The 27,200-nt window shown below is 41.3% G+C and overlaps 1 protein-coding gene across 2 annotated transcripts in view; it reads right to left on the bottom strand.

Annotated features, from left to right (window-relative positions):
• The window catches only part of STK32B (serine/threonine kinase 32B), a 259,946-nt gene that overhangs the window by 23,167 nt on the left and 209,579 nt on the right, over positions 1-27,200 (bottom strand). For both annotated transcript variants that reach the window (XM_084627288.1, XM_084627287.1), the window contains 5 exons: positions 20,163-20,266; positions 15,873-15,989; positions 13,683-13,808; positions 1,504-1,635; positions 662-726 (listed from right to left, as the gene is read on the bottom strand). In XM_084627288.1, coding sequence (XP_084483414.1) covers positions 662-726; positions 1,504-1,635; positions 13,683-13,808; positions 15,873-15,989; positions 20,163-20,266 — 544 coding nt within the window. The remainder of the gene's footprint in view (positions 1-661; positions 727-1,503; positions 1,636-13,682; positions 13,809-15,872; positions 15,990-20,162; positions 20,267-27,200) is intronic.

Below are 27,200 nucleotides of genomic sequence, written 5' to 3'. Positions count from 1 at the left end.
TAATGTCAAGGTCTACAGTTTCTATGGTTATACTCAAAAGACCCCCCACACAGTAAACTACATGGAATCCAATGTATTATTAGGACAAAGGAGGGTGTCTACCCTCTTGGGATTCAAACCTGTTTCCAGTGGTTCTAGCTAATGCTTAGACCACTAAGGCATGCCTGCCAGCTGTAAAGAGATATCACTTTTCTCTGAATGTTGAGTTATGGTGAAAAGAAGTAAAGGAGTCTTGGTTTTTGGAGGCCAAGTACACAAAGAATATCCACATTGCAACACTGCGGCTTACTTCATTAAAATTTCATGAGTTATCACCTCTTTTGGCTTTGTTCTACTTGTATAATAGTCCTTTTGCTTAATTGTTAACCGCTTCTCTGGAGACCGCCAGTGACATTTACCTCTTCTTTCTACCATACATTCACTGTAAGCATTCTGCTTGTTTTCAGAGACGGAAGAATAAGAAAATTGCTACACCACAGACAGTACAGCAGGGAAATCAATGAAAGTCTAGCCTTTTATTTCATGTAAGGGCTTTTAACTCATCCTGGTGTGATCATTAATCATTTTTGTTAAGACTGAGGGGGGGGGACACTGAATCCTCCTCCTTTTGAAATTAATTTCAGCTGTGTATGTTAAATGGGCATTTAAGGAATGCACTTACTTTTCTCTGTTGAATATGATGAATTCTTTCCTCACAGTTTCCAAGCACTGCTGCAGGTGTACATTCTTTAAAAACAGCATGAATATGTTGATTATATGAGACAGAAAATTGTACACAAAATCACAACAATAGAACCTGTGTTGAACAAAACAGCTTACAAATTAATATGAACAAGAGGCATTTTCCAGATTCTCCAAGCTGTATATATTGTGCTGTCAGAATTTTTTTAAAGGAAGATATTCACCTTTAAAGAATGTTTGAACATTTTAAAGTCTAATGGCTCTAAGACGAACACAATGTGTGAGTGTTCAAAACCACCTGACGCAGCAACAGAATGTATAAAACATCATTGCATTGAAAATTTGAGCCTGGAAAATGATTACTTTTTATCTCCTTGCAAAGTTTAGGATCTTTATACAAAGAGCCTTTAGATGTGGGATGCATAAATCAAGACTGGTAAAGAGGAGAAAAATCTTTTAGACTTTCCTTAAAACTTTTATAAACATGCAGCTCGTGTGCTGCACATTTGTCATTCTCAGTACCAGCTGCAGATAAGTACTCCTTCTGACTTCTTCCATCCATGTGTGGGAAGTGCATTTGCCAATTGGCAGCAATTTTCTTACTTTAAAGGTGTATATTTCAGCATTTTAAATCTTAAAGTTGCTCAAATTATTTTCATGACTGAAATAAATCATTGCTTTGTGCCTTGTTTTGGAGGTGTTTTGGGACTGCAGATTAACCAACATTGGGACCAGAAATGCTAAAACTGAACTCGATTGATCAAATCCTTCAAAGAAAGGAAATGGAATGCTAACTGACGACACCCATAGTCCATGACTTACCAGTGAACAGCTTTCTTTTGCTCCATCTTTGGATTTGTTTTTTGCAAGTCGCTTTTTCTTTTTATGAAGGGGTTTGGACTCTAAAATCATTTCTTCTAGTTCAAATGTAGGGTCACAATTCAGTCTTCCTTTCTGTTACAAAAGGGTACAAAGTTATTTTTCAGAATACCATTATGTCTTTTGTTTGCTTGTTCAATATTAGTTCAATAGATACAAAGGCCAGAAGGGACCATGCAGAGGGGCAAAATTCATTCCCGATGTAACTCTACAGAAACCCAGTATATTTGGCTGATTTTAAGCATGCCAGCTGTGAAACAGAAACTGTAACCTTCATTTCCAGTAATGAAGTTCACAGTTTAAATGATAGAGTAAAACATAGAAATGTAAAAAATTATAAATGGTTAGCTTCTCTTCTCGCTTATACAAGTGTAAATCTGGAGTGACTCCAATGAAGTTACTCCAGATTTACACCATTGTAACAGAGAGGAGTCTAACCCAAAGAATGCAGAGGTTTCTCCACTTTGTTAAGATAACCTCAGAAATGAGGCAACGCCAGGAAGTGATTCAGAGGCATTGCTTGTGCAGAAAACATAGATGCTGATAGATTTTTCCAAGAGCTGAGTGTCAGTTTAACTACAGGACTCCCCGGTGATGCTAGGAATTGTGGCTAAAATCCTATGCTATGCCCTGAACACTTCATGAAGAACTTTAATATTTTTCCCCCACATGGAAGATCTTTTAATTTGCTATAGAGAATGTGGTGCCAACACAGACTTAAATTCAGTATCGGGGCCTGCTCCTGTTGCTATCAATGATGGGCCTTGTCTATGCTAGGAAGCTGTAACTATACTGGCAAACCCTCCTTGTGGAGACACAGCTTATACTGGCAAAAGAGTGCTTTTGTGGATATAGGTTAAACCAGTTTCCTGAACAAAGTAAGTTTATCCTGTCAAAAGGACAGTTTTGCTGGCATAATTACACCTCTGCTAGGGATTTTGCTGGCACAGCTATGCTGGGAAAACATAGGGTAGACCAGGCTCCTGGTTTGACATTATCTTCAATTGGAGTGGAATCCGCTTATTTATGGCCCTTTCTCATAAATCAAGAGCACTAAATGGACCGACTTTTAGCAAGAGGGAATCTATTTCCATCCAGTGAAAGTGGCTCTGCTTGAACAAGGTAGTTAAGCATGCGAGCAGTCCTACGGAAGGCAAATTGTTTAAAAACATACATACGCTGAACTACCTTGCTGAAACAGGGCCAGCGTGAGCCGAGAGCCATTCTATTGCTGCAGCACAACACAAGCAGCAGAGTAGCCAGTGAATAAATCAACAGGAAAGCTTAAGAGTAAAATTATAAATAGGTAGATTGTATTTTCAGCGACCCAGGTGTAAAACTGGAGTGACTCCAGTGAAGTTACTACAGATTCACACGACTGTAACTGAGAGTAGGATGTTTCAGAGTAGCAGCCCTGTAGGACTTTAGCATGAAAGTTAATGCAGACTTTTCCTTCTGTGGGAAACTGAGATTTTGAAATTATTTTCCATTCTGAATTAGAATGAAAAGTCATAATATCAAAATTTTCACAAAATTAAAAATTCTGAAAATTTGGTAATCAGAAATGTCAAAATGGATTTTTTGGACATTTTCAATATGAAAAATGAAATGATGTAACATGTCAAAACAAGTTGTTGGTTTTTTTTTAATTTCCATTCTCCTGATCAGAACATCAAAAATCTTGGTTGAGATTGACATTTTCCTGGGGAAAATGTCAATTTCGACAGAATGATATTTTGCTAGGAGAAAAAAATGGTCAAAGAATCTCGACTAGCTCTAGTGCTGTCATCTGGTGGAATGGACATAGTGCTGGGATTCAGGAACTAGTCAGTTCTGATCCTGGCTCTGCTACTCAGTAGCTGTTTGTCCTTGAGAAAGTCACATCATCTCTGTTTTTTTCCCCCACATGTAAAATAGGGATAACCCTGACCATGCTCACCTCATACAGGTGTGAAAGTTAATTAATGAATGTCTGTGCAGAGCTTTGAACATAAAAGTGCTACATAAATTCTAAGTAGGAGTCATCCAGAGACTCAGATGTTGTTGTTGGAAGAAGCTTGTTTGGCATCAAGACTTTAGAGCTGCAGGCATGAACCTTCCATTGCACAGCTGTGGGAAGAAAAGGATGACGAAAAGGAAGAAAAAACCCAGCTTCTGGGCATTTTCAGTTTTGTAAACAACCGAAAATATGACAGGATGTAAAAACAAACAAACTGATCCCAAAGGCCAATAGCAAAAAAAACATTGATATAAACTTAAAAAAAATATAACTGAAAAAAGTCACTGGTTATTTAAAAAAACAACAACATATTGTTGTGGGAGCAGAATATTCTGTGTGCTAAACTGTTTCATATACTGAAGTATAGGAATGTAGAAAATACCTGAAGTGTCCTGTCCTATCTTTGACTTTTTAGTTAGCTCTGTTGACAATCATGTTGACCCTAGGATTATGCAAACCATCTCAAATCTGACAGTCCTTCCTTACCGTACAAATTGTCTAGAGGAACAAACTGATCATTTTAAGCTGACCAAACAAACATGGGTCAAAAATGGCTTTGCATGTTCCCACGCATTGTGTACCTAAGGTCTGTTTGAGCCCATGAAATTTTTAACAGTCACAGCTCTTGGCTGAACAGATCCTCACCTCCCAGTTCATGTGCTGATTTACTACCGGACAAGGTAAAATAGTCATACAGTGATTCTTTCGGAGAAGTGTGTGTGTGTCTGTGGATTTCAGCAAGAATTCATAGACTTAATTCAAAGAGCTCATGTAAATCCAGTTAACTAATAGCAGTTCCTTTCTAGCATCTCAACGACTGACTGACACCTACTTGTGACAATGAAGTGCTCCTCTTCCTTCTCGGGCTTATTTAGACTTGCCTGTTTATATATATATAGTTAAAGTCACTGTAATGTTTGGATGTGGAATCCTTACAATACCTTTTGAGGTATGAAAAGCCTGATTTTCCAGAGTGCTCAGCACCCAGCAGATCCCATTGTGAACAATGACAAAATGACACATTTTCAACCTTTTTTTTTGCCTTTTTCGTCCAGCTTAGTTTCTAGCACCACTGAATAAGCTAATTAATTTTCTACACGTTTCACCGTTTCACTTGCATATTTTAAAATGAGTTCTGCACCCCGAATCTGAGTTTGTGGTGCACATGCAAGATCTAAAGTAATTTGATCATATCAAGCAGAGAATAAACAAACAAGGTGTCAGCTAGTATCTTTCACACACAATGCCTTTTCCTCTGCTGACACTATCCTAAGGTCTGAATTGCAGGAGAGAAAGTTCACAGGAGGTCCAGATTACGCATAAAGCAAACCCTATCTGCGGTTTAGGTTTATTTATAGGTTCCCTTTTCTCTCTGTAAGTGTCAGGGCCATAAAGTGGGCTGTAGGATCTAGTGGCCAGAGCCAGGAGAAAAGTCAAGGCTGTGGCCACCCAAAGGGTCAACACCAGCATCAACAATGGTAAGGGTGAGGAGACAGGAACAAGGCAAGTTAGCAGGAACCAGGCAAGGACTTGCTCTCAGAGGTCTAGGTAGCCACAAGCCTAGCAACTAGGTGCTCAGACAAGGGATCAGGAAGAGGAAGCTTTATACTCAGTGGTGTCCAATCAGCAGTCTGTTGTTAATCATCTGATCCCATACATAAAGTACATACATAAAGTACATAAAAGGTTGTTATAAACTAAAGAAAAAGGTAATAAATAGTTCTCCTTATCATCTGAGGACAGGACAAGAAGTAATGGGCTTAAATTGCAGCAATGGAGATTCAGAGTAGACATTAGGGAAAACTTCCTGTCAGGGTAGTTAAGCACTGGAACAAATTATCTAGGAAGGTTGTGGAATCTCATCACTGGAAGTTTTTAAGAACAGGTTAGACAAACACCTGTCAAGGATGGTCTAGATAATATTTAGCCCTGCCTCTGTGCAGGGGATTGAACTAGATGACCTGTTGAGGTCCTTTCCAGACCTAAACTCCTATGATTCTGTGGTGGAGGACCCCTCCTCCCCCCACGCCAACAGACACTAAAAGACCTCTATGACCTAGCCCATTACAGATTCATTGATATAGCTGTTTGTGTCCCCAGATGCAAGGGTTAATTTTCTAGGTCAGTTTACTATCCTCCTTCCTATAATGTTTTCTGTTGTTTAATTATTAGTATGAGTATGGCATATCCACATCTTAAGATACCCTCAAAATATATTTAGCTCAAATATAAGTTCTGCTGGAGTCTGTAGCAATCACTATGTTGCTGTTTTTTATGGATGCCTCTAGATTAGAGCACTTTATAAATAAAATGCATTCTTATTTTTTTCAAACACCACTTTCTTTTTCAGTTATATAGTTTAGAGACTTGTTCCAGCATTTGAGAAATTTTCTTTCTGTAATTTTGAAGCCTATTGAAAATAAAAATTACATTTAAAATTACCTTCTTGACTGATTCCTCCAACATTTAATACTAAACAAGGAAAATGTCTAAGAGAAATACAGGACTTGACACTGCCAGCAGATGACTAGAAAGAAGCCCACATGATGGTGAAACAACAACAGTATAGCCCCTTCTGACATAATGCTTTCAAAACAGGAAAACCATATATATATATAGGGTGAAATTTCATGTCCCTCTCCCCCCCATCATGGGCCTTGCAGGAACAAAATCCATTTGTATATGGAAAGTGGCAAGAGTATTGTGTACATGCACATGGGAGTGCTGAGTAAAAGCACCCAGAGTAAAGTAACACTCTACCCTAATAATAAATAGTTCCCCCCCCCACCACATCAAAACACCCACAGTCCTCAAACCATCACCAAAAGCCTGGAAAACAAGACGAGATTTGTTGTGTGCCCCAAAAGTTAACTAATCTGGGTTCTGCCAGAGTCAGTGGGAGGATAGGGTAAGGGGAGCAAATTCCAGGGAAAACACCTTTCCATCAGTCCAGTCCTCTAATCTTCAGTCAGACAAGATGAAGACATAAAGTAGGGTGGTGTTATCACAAAGGCACTGTGACACCTACCTCTTCACTAGTCTTCCTAATGACCTCATACACATGTTCAGCAGAGTGGAGTGAACCCTGCTATATAAGCAACTAGCCTGAAGCCTCTGGCAAAGCTTTTAATTGAATCTTTAACTAGGTCTGAGAGTATCTGAGTGCAGTTTTACTTCTCTCTTCCTTTAATTGGAGAAGTGTATTTCATTATATTCACTTGTAACTAATCGGAAGGGTGTTCTTTTAACCCCTGACCATAGACTTGGAGTTTCTATTCTGAATTAGTTTTCGCTGTTATCTGAATTAGTTACATCTGGTATAATGGTTTTTCCCCCCCTTACTGTGCCTTTGTAAATTGAAGAATCTTTTTCTAAGAGTAGCTCCAAATACCAATGAGAGTTGGTGTTTTAGCTAGGGAAATTGTTTTACTTGTAGTAGTGGAGGATTATGGTTTTTTCCCCTTTAAAAATGTTTTGACCTTTGATGGACAGGAATTTTTTTTATCCTTCTATGGGAAGACCATATTCAGACAATGTTAGCATTAGAATGATTTTGCATCTTGATGTCTATGATATTGCTTTCTTTTCGGCTCTGATCAGAAAAAAACCCAGGTACATTGTATGTATGCAATGCCTGCTAGACATAGACAAACCAAACCAAAATACAATAGGGTGATGCGTTTTTAATGGCAGACACATCAGTGTTTCCACATAGGATGGAAATTGTGAACAGGAGTCCCTCTTGTTTCACAGCCACCATCACCTTCTCTGAAATCAACTACTATTATGGAGGCGGTTCAGTTGACTGAGAAACAGTACCAAACAATTAGCTTCTACTTCTGCCTCTCAAATTACTTTTAAATAACTTTTTGTTGCAGCAGAAGGTTTGGAAACTTGTCTCAACTCTCTTGAAAACAAGACAGATAAGGTGCCCTCAAAAAGATCTTAATTAGGGAGGAACCTCCCCCCCACCAAAAAAACTGCCAAATATATATTAAAGTTAAAGAGAAGTAAAAAACTGTGGAAAATAAAAAAGTACTAGGGGTGAAATTTTCAAACTTAGGTGCATGAAATTTTTAGGCACCTAAAGTGCTTTGGTGCAAAATGTTGACCTCGATTCTGTCAATACATTCATGAGTAACTTTGACTTCCATGGGACTATTCACATCTGCAAAGTTATTCATATGCATAAGTATTTGCAAGACCCCAGCCTTAGTTAGTGTCTTAATAGGGACCATGGGGCAGATCTCCAGCTGATGTAATTTGTCACTGTTCCATCGAAGTCATAAGTGGACTTCAGTGGAGCTATGACATTTTCCACCAACTCAGGATCTGTAACTTGCTCTTAAACAGGACAGCTGAAAACTATACTAATGTTTGTAATGTTCATGTATTAAGTTTTTCAGCTGTATCTGCGGGAGAGGAATTGCACAACTCTGTTCATATTTGTAAACTCAAGTAGTGATTTCAGTTCTCCTTGTTATATACTCAGATAATTTCAAATCCCTAATAAGGGATCTCTAACTATGTCCCTCATGAAATCCAGTCTGCAAGTTATCAACCTAATTTTTCACCATTTATTGACTACGGGAAATTAATAAATCAGATACGGGGGGAAAAGATACTGCTACATTCCAAATTCAAAGGATTAATATATTTCTATGTGTATCAGCAGGCTCAGAGAAAGAGACTATTGTTTCCTACAGCTGAGATTATACATTTTATTCATCAAAATTACATCTCAGTTAACAAGAAAATAATTACGATTTAACAATTAAATTAAGCTAAATATTGTTATCTGCCCAATTGATAAATACTGATATCTATGAGGATGATTCGAAAGATAATTTATGTAAGATTTTGATATCTCATTTTGTGATTTCTGACTTTAGGCTGCAGTAACAATAATCATTATGTCAGAATAAGAAAGGACAATTGGATTTAGAGGTGTCGTGTATGGTATGTTACTTGTCCTATTTGAATCCCAAAACGTTTAGATTCTTTTTAACCTCAAAAACTCTGTATTTCATCTTTTTTTCCACATTATGACTGGAAGTGGCTACTTGCAATCAGTGTGTTGTTTTAGCAACTGTGATTAAATAGACATATGTATTTTGGATTTATCAATAAAAGGTAAAAAAAAAAAGCCAAATATTTCCATTTGCTTTGCTTTGCTTTTGTATTAGCATGTACCTGTGAAGATAATCACATCTGTGGTAATGCATGTTCTTAAGGTCAGATAGCATGCATCTGACCCCTTCCAATTTATTATAAGTTTTTCTACTGGTTCAAATTCCACCCTCATGTAAGCCAAAGGACTTGTGTTGCTCACACTAGGGCTGAATTTGGCTCAGTGACTTAAAAGTAAGCGCTGGTTTAAGAGAACATTATGCGCAGCACTGAAAATATAAGGAATGGAGGTAATCTTAAGGTTTTGAGTAGTTGAGCTGAACTTCTTGTCAAAAGAATCCACTCCTGGTATGAAGGACTGGTGCAAGGCAAACCCTGCACAGAGACTGCATGAGGTTGGGGGGGACCAGCTGAATGGCTGGAAGGGGTGCCTGTACTCTCCTTGTGTCTCACACACATGGCTTCTGTGCTGGCCCTGAAGAGTCTGCTTTTGGGATTGAGCCAGCACTGCGGCTCCCCTACTACAAACTGAATTCACCTAAGAGCTGAAATCACTGAGTGTTGTGTTAAGTAGTGGGGGAGCCTGAAGATATATTGTGGAGCAGTTTGCGGGACGGCTGGAGTGCCTTGTGGACAGGCTGGTGAAGCAGTTCGACGCGGAGCAGTTCGTGGATGGCAGGAGCTGCTTGTGGGCCGTGGAGCGGAGCGGAGCTGAGCGAAGGAGTTCGTGGGGCGGCTGGCGGAGCAGAGCGCTGCTATGGGGCGGTCAGGTTCAGATCATGTAAGGTGCCTCTTACCCCCGTCCCATCTCCGCCCAGGTTGGGAGGTAAAGCTCCGCCGATAAACTTTCGAACTCTGGGGCTGCCCTGACCAGGGACAGAGACTTTTGGGTCATTGGACTTTTGGGACTTTGGGTGATTTGGGGTTGCTGGACTCAAGAACCAAAGGGAAAGGGGCATGCCCCAATTTGCTTGGGGTGGGTTTTTTTTTTGCTCATGGATTGTGTTATGAATCCTGTTGGTGGTGTTTCCCCAACATAATGCCACATTGTTTCTCTCTGCTATTAAAAGGCTTTTGCTACACTCAGACTATGTGCTTGCGAGAGGGGAAGTATTGCCTCTTGGAGGCGCCCAGCGGGGGTGGTATATATTTGTCCCAGGTCACTGGGTGGGGGCTCGAGCTGGTTTGCATTGTGTTATTGGAATGGATCCCCTAGATATTGAACCCGGCCCTTGTTGCTGCCAACTCTGACGGGCAGAAGGGTTACATTACATTTATCCATATTAAATTTCATTTGCCATTTTGTTGCCCAATCACTTAGTTCTGTGAGATCTTTTTGAAGTTCTTCACAGTCTGCTTTGGTCTTAATTATCTTGAGCAGTTTAGCATCATCTGCAAACTTTGCCACCTCACTGTTTACTCCTTTCTCCAGATCATTTATGAATAAGTTGAATAGGATTGGTCCTGGGACTGACCATTGGGGAACACCACTAGTTACCCCTCTCAATTCTGAAAATTTATAATTTATTCCTACCCTTTGATCCCTGTCCTTTAACCAGTTATCAATCCATGAAAGGATCTTCCCTCTTATCCCATGACAACTTAATTTACGTAGGAGCCTTTGGTGAGGGACTTTGTCAAAGGCTTTCTGGAAATCTAAGTACACTATGTCCACTGGATCCCCCTTGTCCACATGCTTGTTGACCCCTTCAAAGAACTCTAATAGATTAGTAAGACATGATCTCCCTTTACAGAAATCATGCTGACTTTTGCGCAACAATTTATGTTCTTCTATGTGTCTGACAATTTTATTCTTTACTATTGTTTCAACTAATTTGCCTGGTACTGACGTTAGACTTACCAGTCTGTAATTGCCAGGATCATCTCTAGAGCCCTTTTTAAATATTGGAATTACATTAGCTATCTTCCAGTCATTGGGTACAGAAGCTGATTTAAAGGACAGGTTACAAACCATAGTTAATAGTTTCGCAATTTCACATTTGAGTTCTTTCAGAACTCTTGGGTGAATGCCATCTGGTCCCAGTGGCTTGTTACTGTTAAGTTTCTCAATTAATTCCAAAACCTCCTCTAAGGACACTTCAATCTGTGACAATTCCTCAGATTTGTCACCTACAAAAGATGGCTCAGGTTTGGGAATCTCCCTAACATCCTCAGCTGTGAAGACTGAAGCAAAGAATTCATTTAGTTTCTCTGCGATGACTTTATAGTCTTTAAGTGCTCCTTTTGTATCTCGAGCATCTAGGGGCCCCACTGGTTGTTTAGCAGGCTTCCTGCTTCTGATGTACTTAAAAAACATTTTGTTATTACCTTTTGAATTTTTGGCAAGCTGTTCTTCAAACTCCTTTTTGGCTTTTCTTATTACATTTTTACATTTAATTTGGCAGTGTTCATGCTCCTTTCTATTTACCTCACTAGGATTTGACTTCCACGTTTTAAAAGATATCTTTTTATCTCTCACTGCTTCTTTTACATGGTTGTTAAAACACGGTGGCTCTGTTTTTGTTCTTTTACTGTGTTTTTTAATTTGGGTATACATTTAAGTTGAGTCTCTATTATGGTGTCTTTGAAAAGTGTCCATGCAGCTTGCAGGGATTTCACTCTCGTCACTGTACCTTTTAATTTCTGTTTAACTAACCTCCTCATTTTTGCATAGTTCCCCTTTCTGAAATTAAATGTCACAGTGTTGGGCTGTTGAGGTGTTCTTCCCACCACAGGAATGTTAAATGTTATTATATTTTGGTCACTATTTCCAAGCGGTCCTGTTATAGTTACCTCTTGGACCAGATCCTGCACTCCACTCAGGACTAAATTGAGAGTTGCCTCTCCCCTTGTGGGTTCCTGTAGCAGCTTCTCCAAGAAGCAGTCATTTAAAGTATCGAGAAATTTTGTCTCTGCATTTCGTCCTGAGGTGACATGTACCCAGTCAATATGGGGATAATTGAAATCCCCCACTATTATTGAGTTCTTTATTTTGATAGCCTCTCTAATCTCCCTTAGCATTTCATTGTCACTATCACTGTCCTGGTCAGGTGGTCGATAATAGATCCCTACTGTTATATTCTTATTAGAGCATGGAATTACTATCCATAGAGATTCTATGGAACACATGGATTCATTTAAGATTTTTATTTCAATCTCTATCAATAGACTCTCCTCTAAGAGAAGTCTCTGTCCGCCTCTGCAGCCATCGGCTTTCCCCCATCTCTTAGTTTAAAAACTGCTCTGCAACCTTTTTAATGTTAAGTGCCAGCAGTCTGGATCCACTCTGGTTTTGGTGGAGCCCATCCTTCCTGTATAGGCTCCCCCATCCCAAAAGTTTCCCCAGTTCCCAATAAATATAAACCCCTCCTCTCTATACCATCATCTCATCCATGCATTGAGACTCTGAAGCTCTGTCTGCCTAACTGGCCCTGCATGTAGAACTGGAAACATTTCTGAGAATGCCACCATAGAGGCCCTGGATTTCAGTCTCCTTCCTAGCAGTCTAAATTTGGCCTCCAGGACGTCTCTCCTACCCTTCCCTATGCCATTGGTACCTACATGTACCATGACCACCGGCTTCTCCCCAGCACTACACATAAGTGTATCTAGATGCCTCAAGAGATCCGCAACCTTCGCACCAGGCAGGCAAGTCACCATACGGTGCTCCTAGTCATCACAAGCCCAGCTATCTATGTTTCTAATGATCGAATCTCCCATTACTAACACCTGCCTTTTCCTAATGACTGGAGTTCCCTCCCCCAGAGAGGTAACCTCAGTGCAAGAGGATATCCCAACATCATCTGGAAGGAGGGTCCCAACTATGGGAAGGTTTCCCTCTGTTCCCATTGACTGCTCTCCTTCTCCGGGCCTTTCATCCTCCTTAACAGCACAGGGGCTGTCTGACCGGAGGTGGGACAAACCTACAGTGTCCCAGAAAGCCTCATCAACATACCTTTCTGCCTCCCTTAGCTCCTCCAGTTCCGCCACCCTGGCCTCCAAAGCCCGTACACAGTCTGAGGGCAAGGAGCTCCTTGCACTGAATGCACACATCTGCCATCTGCCCACAGGACAGGTAATCATACATGCTACACTGAGTGCAATAAACAGGATAGCCCCCACTCTGCTGCTGGACTTCTGCTTGCATGCTCTCCTACAGCTACCCAGGTTAACGATAGGGTTTTTGTTTAAATCAAGGAGTTTTGATTATAAGTTTAGTTTAACAGTTTTAAAGAATGGCAAGTGTACCTCGCCCCCTTTCCACTCCCCTTCCCAACTCCCTCTCGAAACTCCCTGTTAGCAGTCCCTGGTTGCTTGCTCACTGCTTTATAAAACCCTGGCCTTCTTGATAGCCCTGCCCCCTGACTATGGCTTAGCCAATGAACAGAGGCTTCTAGATTTCAAACCTTGTTTAGAAGCTCACAGCTTCCAACTGCCGGCCACAGCACACGGTCCTTCAAACAAACAGATAGACAGACAGACAAACACAAGCTCAGCACACAGCAAGTAACCCCCAAACACAAACACACACTACAGACAGCCACTTACCTCAAGGGTTCCATATTTGCTCCTCCTTCACCTGGAGAACTCCCTCTCGAAACTCCCTGTTAGCGGCCCCTGTTTGCAAAGCTCCCTGGTCGCTTGCTCACTGCTTTATAAAGCCCTGGCCTTCTTGATAGCCCTTCCATTCCTGACCCTACATATGGTGAACAGTTTGAGCAAGAACCAGCCAAGCACCTGAGAGGGAGAGTGCTCAGTGCCACCTCACAGCACAGGCCCACTCCAACCATTGTCCAATAACCTAATGGAAATTTTGCTCTCTGTTACGGCAGAGTGAACAAGAGCAGAATGCAATTTAGAATGTGCATCAGGAGGAAAACACTGAAACTTCCTTGGAGAAATAAATGCAAATGTCTATTAGTAAACAGTTAAAATGACAGCAATAATTGGATAGGGGATTTGCAAATTTAGTTTAACTAGACTATTGACTCACATTAGGAACAAAGCCTGGTGTCACAGCTTTCTCCAAGACAGCATCCCAGTTGATATCAGCTAAGTACGGAGAGCTCTGAATGTCTGCAAGACTTGAAAGGCGGCACTCAGGGTCCTTAGTGAGGAGCTGTGATCAAAAAAATGCATTTTCTAAGACACTGTATGCCATAAAGATTTCAAGAAGAGTAAATGCATCTTACTAATGTGGATAATAGCATTTTTAATTAGGGAAAGCTTGGAGAACCATCTCATACTTCTTAGAAGTTCCAGTATTTAAAAAAAATTAACTTATGTGATGATCTGAATACATTTCCCAGACCTGCAGAGGAGCTCTGTGTACCTCGAAAGCTTGTCTCTCTCACCAAAGAAATTGTTCCAATGTCAGATATTATCTCACCCAGCTTGTCTCTCTAATATCCTCAGACCAACATGGCTACAATAACACTGCATATAATATTAAGGTAATGTAATTACCATCTGAGGGCTATAGAACATGAAATGAGTTATTAGCACTAGTCCATTTACTAGTGGACAAGAGTCCAAGTGATGAAAAATACCTTCCCATCATAATTTGGCACTACTTGCCATCTTACATGTATTCTTTCAGTTCATTATAATATGTTTTTGCAGTGAGCTCCCTGACAACAGTGAAAACTGACCATCTCAATGTTCCATATAACAAAAACCAGATTGCTCAAATATAAATCTGTAATTTATCTCCCAGTGTTCCAGTGGTACATTTAAAAACACTTCCTGCTTCGGGTTGCCGGGTGTCCAGTTTTCAAACAGAATACCTGGTCAAAAAGGGACCCTGATGGCTTCGGTCACCACCGCTGACTGGTCCATTAAAAGTCCAGTTGGCGAGGCTGGTAGGCTCCCTACCTGGCTCCACGCGGCTCCCCAGAAGCAGTGACATGTCCCTCAGTTCCTAGGCAGAGGAACAGTCAGGGAGACTCCATGTACTGCCCCGCCTCAAGTGCCGGCTACACAGTTCCCAGGGGCCGGTAACCGCAGCCAAAGGAAGCTGCGAAGGCAGCACGCAGAGCCACGTGGCCATGCCTGTGCCTAGGAGCTGAGGAACATGTCACCGCTTCTGGGGAGCTGACCGAGGTACGCATCATCAGGAGCCCGCACCCCCGCCTGCCTCCCAACCCCCTGGCCCAGCTCGGAACCCTCTCCCACACTACAAACCTCTCGGCCCCAGCCCGGAGCCCACACCTCCAGCCACAGCCCATACCCCCTCCCACACCCCAGCCCCCTGCCTCAGTCCAGAGCCCCCTCCCACACTCCGAACACCTCGGCCCTGCCCCCCATCCTGGAGCACCCTCCTGTACCCCAAACCCCTCTGACCCAGGCCCACCCCAGAGCCCGCACCCCCAGCTGGAGCCCTCACCCCATCCTGTACCCCAACCCTCTGCCTCAGCCCAGTGAAATTGAGCAAGTGAGCGAGGGTTGGGGAGAGAGAGCAACAGAGGGAGTGGGGCCTCAGGGAAGGGGCGGGGCAGGACAAGGGTGTTCAGTTTTGTCTGAAAGTTGGCAACCCTATTCTTGCTCAAAGATATACCTTGCAGTGTAACTGGAAGAGGAAGAAATATGGGCTCAGGTGGACTGACAGAGGAAAGCTAGTTCCAGTGTCATGGGGCTTCATGGAGAATGTCCAGCCTGTGGCTTCCGGTTACATAGTGAGGAGGCTCCATCCTGAGAACCTTTGCTGCTGCAATTATGAGAGTATGGCACAAGGAGAGAGGCAGTTCCTAGGTTTCTAGGTAACTTTGCTGGCAATCTCAGCAGAGATGCAAAGAACTGAATGGGAATGCAGAATGTGGTGCCCCCAAACTATGGCTGAGGCAAGAACAGGGCAACACAGGAGGTGCCACCGCTGGACCTGTGGAAAACAGAGGTCCTTGGTCTGTAGGTCTGTTTCAGGAACACTAAAATTCCTTATAAAAATGTAATTTAAAAGATAAATTGAACTGTTCTTTCAGACCGGTATGAGAACAATAATAAACCAACTTCATAAGAGACAATGCCACATCTCTGCTGTTCAGAGAAGGCCAAAGAAAGGCACCTTTCCCTCTATCCATGAGATTTAAACAACCTGATACTTGTATGAGCTGTATCTTACCTGAAGGATATCCACTGGATTATTTGCGGGAGGAGGCAAGTGCAACTAGCTCTTGTACTGTCTTACCTTTTTCAGCAATGCTATCATACCCTTGCACCATGTGGATGAGTAATGAACTCTTTCTATCTTGAACATGTTGAGGATCTCATCAATTGGAGTGGCTGAATGAATTTCGTATGGCCTCTGTGGTAAAGTTAAAATAATATCAATGTAAAATCAATAAGGAAGGTTATAAACAGAGCATACAAAATCTTTGTTTTCCTGAACTCTGTATTGCTTACACTGGAAAACAGTGTTTCTCTAAACATACAAGACTTACAATATCTTAAAGGCTAACCCTTCTCATATGGATTGCGTGTGCATTTCTTTGGTACTAATCAACTGAAATACACAGTGGTTTTATATCTTTTTTAGATTTTATTTTGTAATATTTATGTCAGTAGGAAAGTTTTCAAGGTCAGTTGAAATTAGATTTATGAATATTTTTGTCTCTGGAGCCATCTGTCTGAGGTGTAGGTTATTTTATGAGCCACTGTTGCAATAATCAACACCCAGCCCCACAACACACCTTTGAAGATCCATGGGTCCTACACAGCCCTATCACAACATGTGATGTGCGTCATCAAGTGCACTAAATGCCCCAATAGCGACTATGTGGGTGAAACCAGACAATCACTACACTCTCAAAGAACTCACACAGGAAAAATGATAAAAGACAAAACATCACATCACCTATGGATGAACACTTTTCACAAAGTGCTCATTCTATATCTGACCTATCAGTCCTCATCCCCAAAGGGAACCTGCACAACACTTTCAAAAGATGAGCCTGGGAGCTTAAATTCATAACTTTGCTTTAAACTAAAAATCAAGGACAGAAGAAAGTCACCGCATTTATGGCTTATTACAACAATCTGTAACCCACTAACAACCTCCCCAGCAGCTTCTCTCCTCCCTTCCTTTCCTCCCTATGATTGGAGGGGTGTCAACGGGCCACTACGCAGGGTGGTCCTTGAATGGTCCCTTGAAATATGTGTTAACTACTTATGCTAAACACTCTGTTCCACCTTGTATTTAGCAGTAACTCCCTGAGTTAGGGTGTGACTACACCGGCACCTTACAGCGCTTCAACTTTTTTGCTCAGGGGGTGTGAAAAACCCGAAGAAGAGCTCTATATAAGCTGGAAAGCTTGTCTCTTTCCCCAACAGAAGTTGGTCCAATAAAAGATATTACCTCACCCACCTTGTATCTCGAATATCCTGGGACCAACACAGCTACAACACCACTGCATACTATTTCATCTATGACTGACTGATGCCCCATTCTCAGACAGTGAACAATACAAAGCACCAGCCTGAAGGTCTGTTCATAGTCAGGGGAGGAATTCCACTCCTGTGGTCCGGGGTGTGACACCATGGCTCATCTCTTGATATCCCTTTGCTATGGCAGCTCACACACTCTTGAACAAGAATGCTACTGCCCCTTTACCATGCATAGATGATCAGCGCTGCCTGGAAGCTCAAAATTATGTCCTTACAGAGTGAAAGCATCAGTGGGAAAGAGAGTCTAATACACTAAGTAAATTCACGAGTACATCGCTGCACCTGCCTCTTTGTCCACTTAATCACAGTTCTTGGACAAGTCTCAAGAGGCTACTCTCTGGCTTGACCAGAGTTGCTGCAACCATGCACTGGTTTTCTCCCCCTGGTGTGATGGTGGGGCACTGTCACAGACAATAGCTCATGTGATGGAAATGTGCCCAGTCCGACATCTGAAGAGTGGTCTACAACACATAGCCTGCCTTGATAGAGAGGCCACACTCTGGTAATGGAACCTGGACACTGAGCTCTGATATCGGCATCTGAGAGAGAGAGAGACAGGAGTGGACAGACTTATACCATGGCTACCATAATGCACAGGTTTTAATTTCCCGGGGGGTTAACTTCTTGCAATGATTTACAAGTTAGCTTCTCTTTTTAGACAGGTCTTTTATAATTAACTGGCTAGCTACCTAGCTGTGTCTGCTGTGTTGTGTGAATGGATGGACTACACTAAGAGATTATGTAATACACTGGAAGGGAGCAATGGACTGAGCAGTCTAGTACAAAGTCCAAATTGCTATGGTAGCTATTGTCCTGCTTCCAATAACGTGCTGTTTTGGCTGACTGGTATTGTGCAATACAGTGCAACAAGAAAGCTGTGAGGATTATGACCCTCCCCCCAGCACAAGATTAGTTCTATCTAACAAGGGTAGAGGCAAACAAGAACAAAAAGTCAGCACAAACAAAAACAATTAATTTTTTACATAACTTATCTTGATCTCCATCAGACCATTTTGTAGGTTACCCATATTCTATCACCAGTTCCAGAGTGAGAAATGAGCTAACTGGCAAGCTATTTGGTCACACAACAGCAGATTTATGCCTCTCTCCTCATCTCCTCTTTTTCCCATTGGTTGTTTTGTGGGATTCCTGCAGCTTCTTCTGAAGCATCTGGTGCTAGCCACTGCAAGAGACAGGACTAGAAAGAACATGGCTGTGATCCAGTATAGCCATTCCTTTGCTCCTATGGAAATGAGCCGTATGTGCTCTTGCAGCTGAGCTGAGTGCTGTGGGAGCACAGAAGAGAATTGGGCTGGCTGCCTGCTGCCTGATCTTGCAGCCCTGTAAAGCCCTGCTTCCTCACAGGGGGCCACTACAGAGGCAGGTGGGGGTTTTGAAGCTTGTGCTTTTAATGGGTAGTAACATATGTAGGGTTGAATACATTTACTCACCCCTACTCCTCCTCCTTTTGTGCTTTGTGCTCCTCTGCTTGGCCTTGTCTAGACTAGTAAAAACGGTGTTTACAATTTAGAAAAAAAAGCGCTTTTCCCCTACTCTAGACAAGGCCATGGACTAATCTGTCCCCACAATGACAGCCTGCTCCATAAGCAACAAACCCTGCTCAATAGGGCAGAAATGCCTGGCGGGGTCATCAGATGGATGGTGGTGTTTTTATTTTAACATGGTTTTGAAATTCAACCTCCGTTCCAGCCTTGTTTTGTCTCTAGTCAGAGAAAATCATTCTGGGAAGATTGTGCTGAGCTTGGCAAATAGATACCTACATAATCTACATAATTATTAAAGTAATTGGCAACTCTTGGTGATCAGGGCTGGGACTCCAGGTCTATATCCTCTGTTGTGCACTCCATCACAATGTTCTCTTCCTGAGAACCCCCTCTGCCAACAGACAGCTGTTAAAGCAGTACGGTGTTATTTCATTGTTTTTTATCCTAAGCAGAGCTGGTAGCAGTGCTTTTTATTAAGACTGCCTGACACTTCCCATTACGATACCCTGTGCATGACTTTGCCGACATGTAACCATTTGAGCTAAAAATTTACATGCCATCCTTTCTCTGCCTTCTCTAATTAGAATTTGAATTCTTTAGGTCAGGGACTGTTTTATACTACATGTTTATACCATGCCTGACATGATGGGTAGCTGATCTCTACTGGGGCCTCTTGGTGTTTCTGTAATAAAAATAGTAACTATGACTTCTCTAAAGAACATCTACTATGTATGGTGACCACCATGCAGCAAGGAGTTATAAAATATTCTTCCCCCCTCCCCGCCTCCAAAAAAGAAATGAAATATAAAATGAAAATGCTTAAGCTACAAGTAACTGCACAGATATCTTATTTAAAGTTCTATCTTCCACGGGGAATGGTAAATAAATATTTAACACTATCAGGTTTTATTCCCTTGGAAGCAAAGTGGAATGGAATTTTTCATTATCTTCTGTGAAACTCAACCATGCTTAGGAAGATTTTTCATCAAGCTCATTCACATAATTGATTAGATAAGTAATGAGTGGTCTGGCAGATAAGCCTCTCCTGTGGTTGGTCCAAACATCTTGGCATATTATATTAACTCTTCTAAGATATTGCTCAAGAGAGCAAAAATATAATGGAACCCCATAATGCCTAACTTATATATTGAAAAGCTGTAATTGCTTCCAATTTGGTACACTCATGTATCTGGGACTCAATCCTGCTGCCCTTACTTATGTGAGCAGTCCCATGAGCAAAGCCTGCAGAAGTAGCCCTTAAAAATATTTCATTTGAACACATCATGCAATTTACGTCCTTTTTTGGTGAACTGCCATGAAATAATTACTAGAGCTGGGTGAAAGCTTCATAACAAAATGTAAAACTGGGAAGTTACCCCCAGTTGGAGAGTGCACTGGAAACCCAAATCTCATGTCATGTTCACCCAAAGTTTGGCATGAAAGTTAAGCAAAATGAGTCAGACACTCTGCAAACATTTCAACTATTGTCAGGCAATACTTTAAATAAAACCAAAACCAAACACTCTTACCCAACCCTGCAGCAATTCATATGCTGTAATTCCTAGTGACCACCAGTCTACTGGGTATGAATATCCTGGGCCTCCATCCATAAAGGCCTGGAACACTTCTGGAGCTAAAACAAATAAATCAAATCTAATGAAGTGCATTGTATTTTAAGGTTAAATGGTAGCTTGTTAATAACATTTGCATTTGAAAAAAAATGAATAAGTGTGCAGTTAGGTGAAAGTAATCACCCAATATGCATGCAGAGATACACAGAATTGTTTTCAGGGATGCACAAAAGAACATAAGAATGGTCATACTGAGTCAGACCAAAGGTCCATCCAGCCCATTATCCTATCTACCAACAGTGGCCAATGCCAGGTGCCCCAGAGGGAGTGAACCTAACAGGTAATGATCAAGTGATCTGTCTCCTGCCATCCATCTCCACCCTCTGACAAACAGTGGCTAGGACACCATTCCTTACCCATCCTGGCTAATAACCACTAATGAGCTTAACCTCCATGAATTTATCCAGTTCCCTTTTAAACCCTGTTATAGTCCTAGCCTTCACAATCTCCTCAGGCAAGGAGTTCCACAGGTTGACTGCGCGCTGTGTGAAGAAGAACTTCCTTTTATTTGTCTTAAACCTGTTGCCCATTAATTTAATTTGGTGGCCCCTAGTTCTTATATTATGGGAACAAGTAAATAACTTTTCCTTATTCATTTTCTCCACACCACTCATGATTTTATATACCTCCATCATAACCCCCCTTAGTCTCCTCTTTTCCAAGCTGAAAAGTCCTAGCCTCTTTAATCTCTCCTCATATGGGACCCGTTCCAACCCCCTAATCATTTTAGTTGCCCTTTTCTGAACCTTTTCTAATGCCAGTATATCTTTTTTGAGTTGAGGGGACCATATCTGTACACAGTATTCAAAAGTGTACGCAGTATTCAAAAGTTCCCAGTTTAACTAGAAATAAGGGGTTTTGCATGCCCAACTGCACTGTTTGGTGTTCAAACATAAAAAGAGAGATGGTCAAGAGTGCACAACATTCAAGCTTTAGTCCTTCCTCAAACACTTCCTGAAAGTAGAGTTCTCTAAGTTCCTAGTCATTACCCTATACATAAATATATTATATTATAACAACCCCCATTGGGAAGCTATATATTGTAACATGCCTAGCTCAGAATGCAGATATCCTACTGTACTCTGAGAGTACGTAAGGCAAAATATTATCAGTTATTTTGAAAATACCTAATTGTGCATTGAAAACGTCATTAGATTTTAAAAAGAATCCAGGGAAAAGATATATTCATTGTTTATTAAATGTTTCTAGATACATAGAGGCAAGCACATTGCTGAAGTGGGGGAACTATATATGAAATATGTTTGCTATATAATGCCTGGAAAAATAAAATGAATAAATGATCTTCGTGAGCCAAGTTCAGCTCTAGTGTAAGCAGACTCAATTACATTAAATTTAATTTTAACTTAAATTAATGGAGTAAATGCTTTCTTAACACCGGAATGAATTTGCCCTTATGAATACAGACAACTGGTAGAAACAACAATAACTTTAACCACCGTACTATGACCACCAGACTCATTTCACTTAGGTCATTCGACACCCATCACATAGAATCAACTTTTGGTCACTACTGACTTGAGATGGATTGGAATTGGTGACCAAAAGGTGAAAGGCTGTATAATTCTTTGCCAATTCCCTGAATCAGTCATTCAGGGAGTATTGAAATGGATATAAACCTCCTGCTTTAGAGTTTAAACCAATCTCTAAGAATTAAAGATTAAGATGAAAACTTCCTGGGGAACATCTGCTGCTGCACCTGCTTCTGCTGATGGCCACTGTCAGAGAACGCATATTGGAATAACTGGACCGTGACTCTGATCCAGTGTGGCAATTCATATGTTTCAACACACAGTTAAAGATCCTGAGAGGCTTTATCATCCATGTTGTTATCTTCCAGGCAAAACATTTATCAGGATTTTTCTAGGCCATCCATTTTATATTTCAAATTCTATCTGGATTGTTTGGGTTTGTGAATTAAAATAAATTAGAGTAAACCAAATTTGTAGGAGTTGAAATGTAACTAAATATTTTGGGAAACACAAAGTTCTCCAACTGATTTCAATTTCTGTGTTGAACAAACTGAAATGCAAAGAGTCACTTTGACTGTATTTCCACAGAGGGTTAATTTAGTGGTTATTTTATTTATTCGATCTAGAAAATAAAACAAGACATAATAAATCTCAAACTCATGTATCATACATCCAAAATTCTATATTAGGATGGAATTAAGTTAATTATTTTTTAAATTAAATATAAATCCAGATACTGATACAAAATCTGACCTGATTTGAGATAAATATACTATTTATGAAGTGATAAATGCCATAGAAATAGCTTGCCCACAAAAGAAAGCCTTTGATCTTATCAAAATCAGATATATTATTAGTTAACTTTAGTAAGAAAAAAATCCTCTAAATAAGACATCTGTAGAATCTTTTGAAAACCACAGACAACTAAGGTATGAAATGAAAAGGAGTCATGCTTTTCTAATTATTCCATAGTATAATGTCAGTAAACTCTGTGAGAACACCACATTCCTTGGGTATTTTCTAAACAATGGTAACGCCAAGCAGAACCATGATGCTAGATTGCAATTACCAGGTGAGTTCTTCCATAGCTGATACTGAGACTAATGCACTACATTACCGTCTCATCACTTACAATCACACACTAATGTTAGTGTGGCAGTAAATGATCTATTCTCTAATCTAGTCACAACTAGTTCAGAGCGGCAGCCAGGGGTCTGACTATCTCATTTAGGGAATCTGCCTTAACTAAATAAAAGGAGTTCCTTATGGAGAAGTATGTGACTTTTGGATCATTTCATGGGACATCCTGGAGACGTAGATTAAAACTCCCTTAAGTGATGAATTCAGAAAGTCCATAAACCTATTATTTACATCTTAAGCCATACTTACATACAGAGCAGTTCTTTATGAAATATACAACTGGAATATAACAGCTTGTTTTTCTTACACACACACAAGTCATAATTGTCCCTCATTCATATTTTAGGACAGTTTAGCAATTATTGGGTTGAAAGTCAGTGAAGAAAGCTTGCTTGCTACATAGGCATATTACTCTGTTGTAAGGTGCAGCATGACCCTCACTATTTAATTCATAGCTCCACTGTTGCAATGTGGTGAGGGGGTCCTGGTTCATTTCTGTGAGGTAGTGTTGAAAGTGCGTCATTAATGTAATGTTTAGAGTTGTGTCTGAGGGTTGTAGCACTGCCAGACCGCTACAGCTGGGTTTTTCTAATTCAGTGCCTGGGTTATTTATTTATTTTATTTTATTTGTTGTGTCTGAGAGCTGCAGTGAACAATGTCACCTCATCCCCGAATTAGGCTAATCAGCAGGATGCGCTTCGAGTTTCAGCACTGAGCCAACTGTTTGTTTGGTTTTGAGGTCTATTTAAAGGTGCTCTGTTTTCCCACCTTAAGCTGGTGACAGTGTCCTCAGATCAGAAAATGAACATTTAGGCTCCTGTTTTCTAAAGCAGATAAGCAGCTTTTCTCTGCTTTAATGGTATTTATTTTCCTTCCAGAGCAACTCTCTGTAGTCCAACAGCTTGAGTGACAGTTTTAGGATTTAAGCACTTGCTCTACCAGATGAGAAGAGGCTGAATGAGTTAAGGTGTTGCATCAATTATGGCAAGTTACGTGGTATCTTATATGGCCCTACTGAAGTCAATGGAAGTTTTGCCATTAACTTCCATGGCACCAGGATTTCACCCTTGGGCCCTGATTCAGCAAAGCACTTAAGCATATGCTTAAAGTAATGTGTTTAAGTCTCCGAATGCAGTTAAAATTAAGCATGTGCCTAAGTGCTTTTCTGAATTGGGATCTTAGGTCCATAGGATACCATCAGATCTTTTTTGCAAAGCTCTGTGATTTGGCAATAGTGGTGCACTTCAGGGCCTGACAACAGCCTTCTTGCTGAATTTTGGACCCATAAGAGGATGCCTCCCTGAAAAGGAGTGGCAGATCCTACATATGAGCTTAGAAGAGCTTTGAATTGAGGTGTATGGAATAATGAAAAGAGACTACAGTAACTCCTCGCTTAAAGTCATCCAGGTTAAAGTTGTTTTGTTGCGGATCAGTTAGGGAGGATGCTCATTTAAAGTTGCACAATGCTCCCTTATAAGGTTGTTTGGCAGCCGCCTGCTTTGTCCAGTGCTTGCAGGAAGAGCAGCCCGGTGGAGCAAGCTGGTGGGGGCTTGGAACCAGGGTGGACCGGCAGCCCCCGTATCAGCTCCCCGCCCCCCTAAGCTCCCTGTGCAGCAGCCGCCCAGCAGGCTACCGATTGCGGCAGTTCAGCTGTCCCTCCCCCCACTGCCATGTGCTGCTCCTGCCCTCTGCCTTGGAGCTGCTCCCAGGAGCCTCCTGCTTGCTGTGCAGGGGAGGGGGGATAAGGGGTGCTAGTGTCAGGGTGTCCCCCTCCCCCCTACTCCTGCCCCCTGCTTACCCCTTCTCCATATAGAGCAAGGTGGGGACAGGACAGGGCTCAGGATGGAGACAGCTTGCTGGCCTCAGCTGCTGTCTCAACCTCCTGATCTTTTTTAAAGGCAATGTACTTAGTCAGTGTACTTAAAGGGGCAATGTGCATCTCTATCTCTCTCCCACACACAGGATGTGTGTCTCTGTCTGCCATGCTGTCTCCCCTCCCTCCATTCCTGCTGCCTTGTAGAGTGTGAGGCTACATTAACAAAGGTAACCCTTCGGGGTCAGTCGAATGCTAGTTCATCATTTAGCAGTAAGGCATTCCGTAGGAAACACTCCATCCTCTTTTCAGAGTAACAGCCGTGTTAGTCTGTATTCGCAAACTTCACTACCTCAACCAAGCTTCTCAATCATCATTGCTGTGTACAGTATTAAATTGTTTGTTTAAAACTTATACTGTGTGTGTGTGTATATATATAGTTTTTTGTCTGTCGAAAAAATTTCCCTGGAATCTAACCCCTGCCATTTACATTAATTCTTATGGGGAAATTGGAATTGCTTAACATAGTTTCGCTTAAAGTCACATTTTTCAGGAACATAACTACAACGTTAAGCGAGGAGTAACTCTATTCTGTGGAGGCCAAATTCTGAGTAAAACTGTTTGGGATAAAAGCAAGTAAAGAGTTTGCAGGGGAGCTTTAAAAATTGCCACTGACTTTACTCATTGTATTTATTGAAATATGTAAAACAATTATCCAGCGCTATTAAGAGTAAAGGTCAAATCCAGCTCTGATGCCAGGGCTGTGGAAATCCCCCAGTAACATAACCAGTGTGGTTCTACAGTGTGAATTGAAAGACCCCAGGTAAGAGGGAAAATTCCACTTCTGCCTGGTCCCAGTGAAATCCACCCACCAATGCTCTTCAGCAAGATATTAAGTTAAAATCACTGGGCCTGATCTTACTAACATACATCATTGCATTGAAGTCAATGGGGTTTTGTGTGGTAGCAAGCATAACTCTTACTGTGAGGTTAAATGCTTCACTAGCTCCTTCCAGATGTCTGGTACCATGAGCTCTGGGGACTACAACCTCACAGAGGAGAGATGAAGTGCTGCTGCAGGCACTAGGCTCTACAGACTCCAGTTCTTGGTGAGTTCCCATAAACACACATTTCAAGCAAGTAACAGAGGACTATTTTACTAGGGCTGGAAAAAATAAAGGGTACAAATGGCCCTAGGCATAAGGACTTCAACAGTGATAATAAAGTTCAAACCAACAGTCCCTAACTCAACCCCTAAGAGCCATCCAGAAAAGGGTGAGGAAGGTAAGGGTCTCCCTGGAACCACGCCATACCACCCTCCTCCTTGCAGGTGGCTGCCTATTTCCTCCTGCTGTAGTTACTGCTGACACTGTACCTGCAACAGCATTTACACAGCCAGCTCCCAGGCTGGACCTCCAGTCCCTACCTCTCTCCTGAACTGGTCCCCTCTGACTTCAGGAGATGCTTCTTCTTTTTTTTTTTTTTTTTTTTTTTTTTGGCTGTACCTGTGATTATGAGCTTTCTGGGTACTGGACCTGGTAATATAGCGCGCTCCACTGGTTAGATACTTTCCCACTCATTCAAGTGACAGGAAGGAGGCAACAGGTTCATTTAGTAGTATAAGAACAAGTGATCATTTGCTGACTATTTGATGAGGCACAACAGTCTTGTTAGTTTGTAGAAGCAGAAGCCACACAGAATTAAAACAAAAACCTGATTTTCAGAGGTTGTGAGTATCTGCAGCTCCCATTGAATCCAAGGGATTTAATTTTTGTCACATTCTCAATCAGCATATTCTGCCTTCCGATCTCCATACCTTTACATCTACTTACTGTGCATTAGCCAGGATAGTAGTTTTACTCGTCCTTTTGACGGTTGAACTCAATTAAAACTGCAGGTGTTAAGGACTTCTGGAAATAAGACCCTAAACTGGGCACTCAAAGACACAGGCACCCAAAAAGGTGGACACTGTTGAACATGAAGATCTCAGGGACCAGACAACTTTTGGCCTAGATAAAAAGGAATTTCACTGTGCACACCCCAGCGGTGTTATTGCTTATGGTCAAACCCTATTCCACACAATACTGAATGAAACTGAAAGCCTACAGAGGTCATAAATCAGAACAGGATAGAGAAGAGTCCATGTCCCATGTTACGACACCTGTGCCAACTTTAACAAGGTAAGTGAGATCAAAGATGATTTACTGGCAGGTTTAATAATAAACAAACTCACACTTTTAACTGCAAAGGCTCTCTGAGTTATAAATCTTAATTTCTTTCTCATCCACCTCTACGCTTTTTCTCTTAACATACTTTTAATCTAACTCTGTTTTATGCTCGTTTGCTTTCTTGAAAACTGACACAAAATGAACCTGTTCGGGTGTAAACAGAGTCTGTTTGAATGTATTCAAGGGTCTCCAATACATTTTCTTTTTAAATGAACTAATAAATAAAATAATATACCATCTCCTTTTCCAGAGTTCTATATGTTAA

This window comes from Lepidochelys olivacea (assembly GCF_965140295.1).
Source record: "Lepidochelys olivacea isolate rLepOli2 genome assembly, chromosome: 4".
NCBI lineage: Eukaryota > Metazoa > Chordata > Testudines > Cheloniidae > Lepidochelys > Lepidochelys olivacea.
This window is presented reverse-complemented; position numbering and strand designations above follow the sequence as displayed.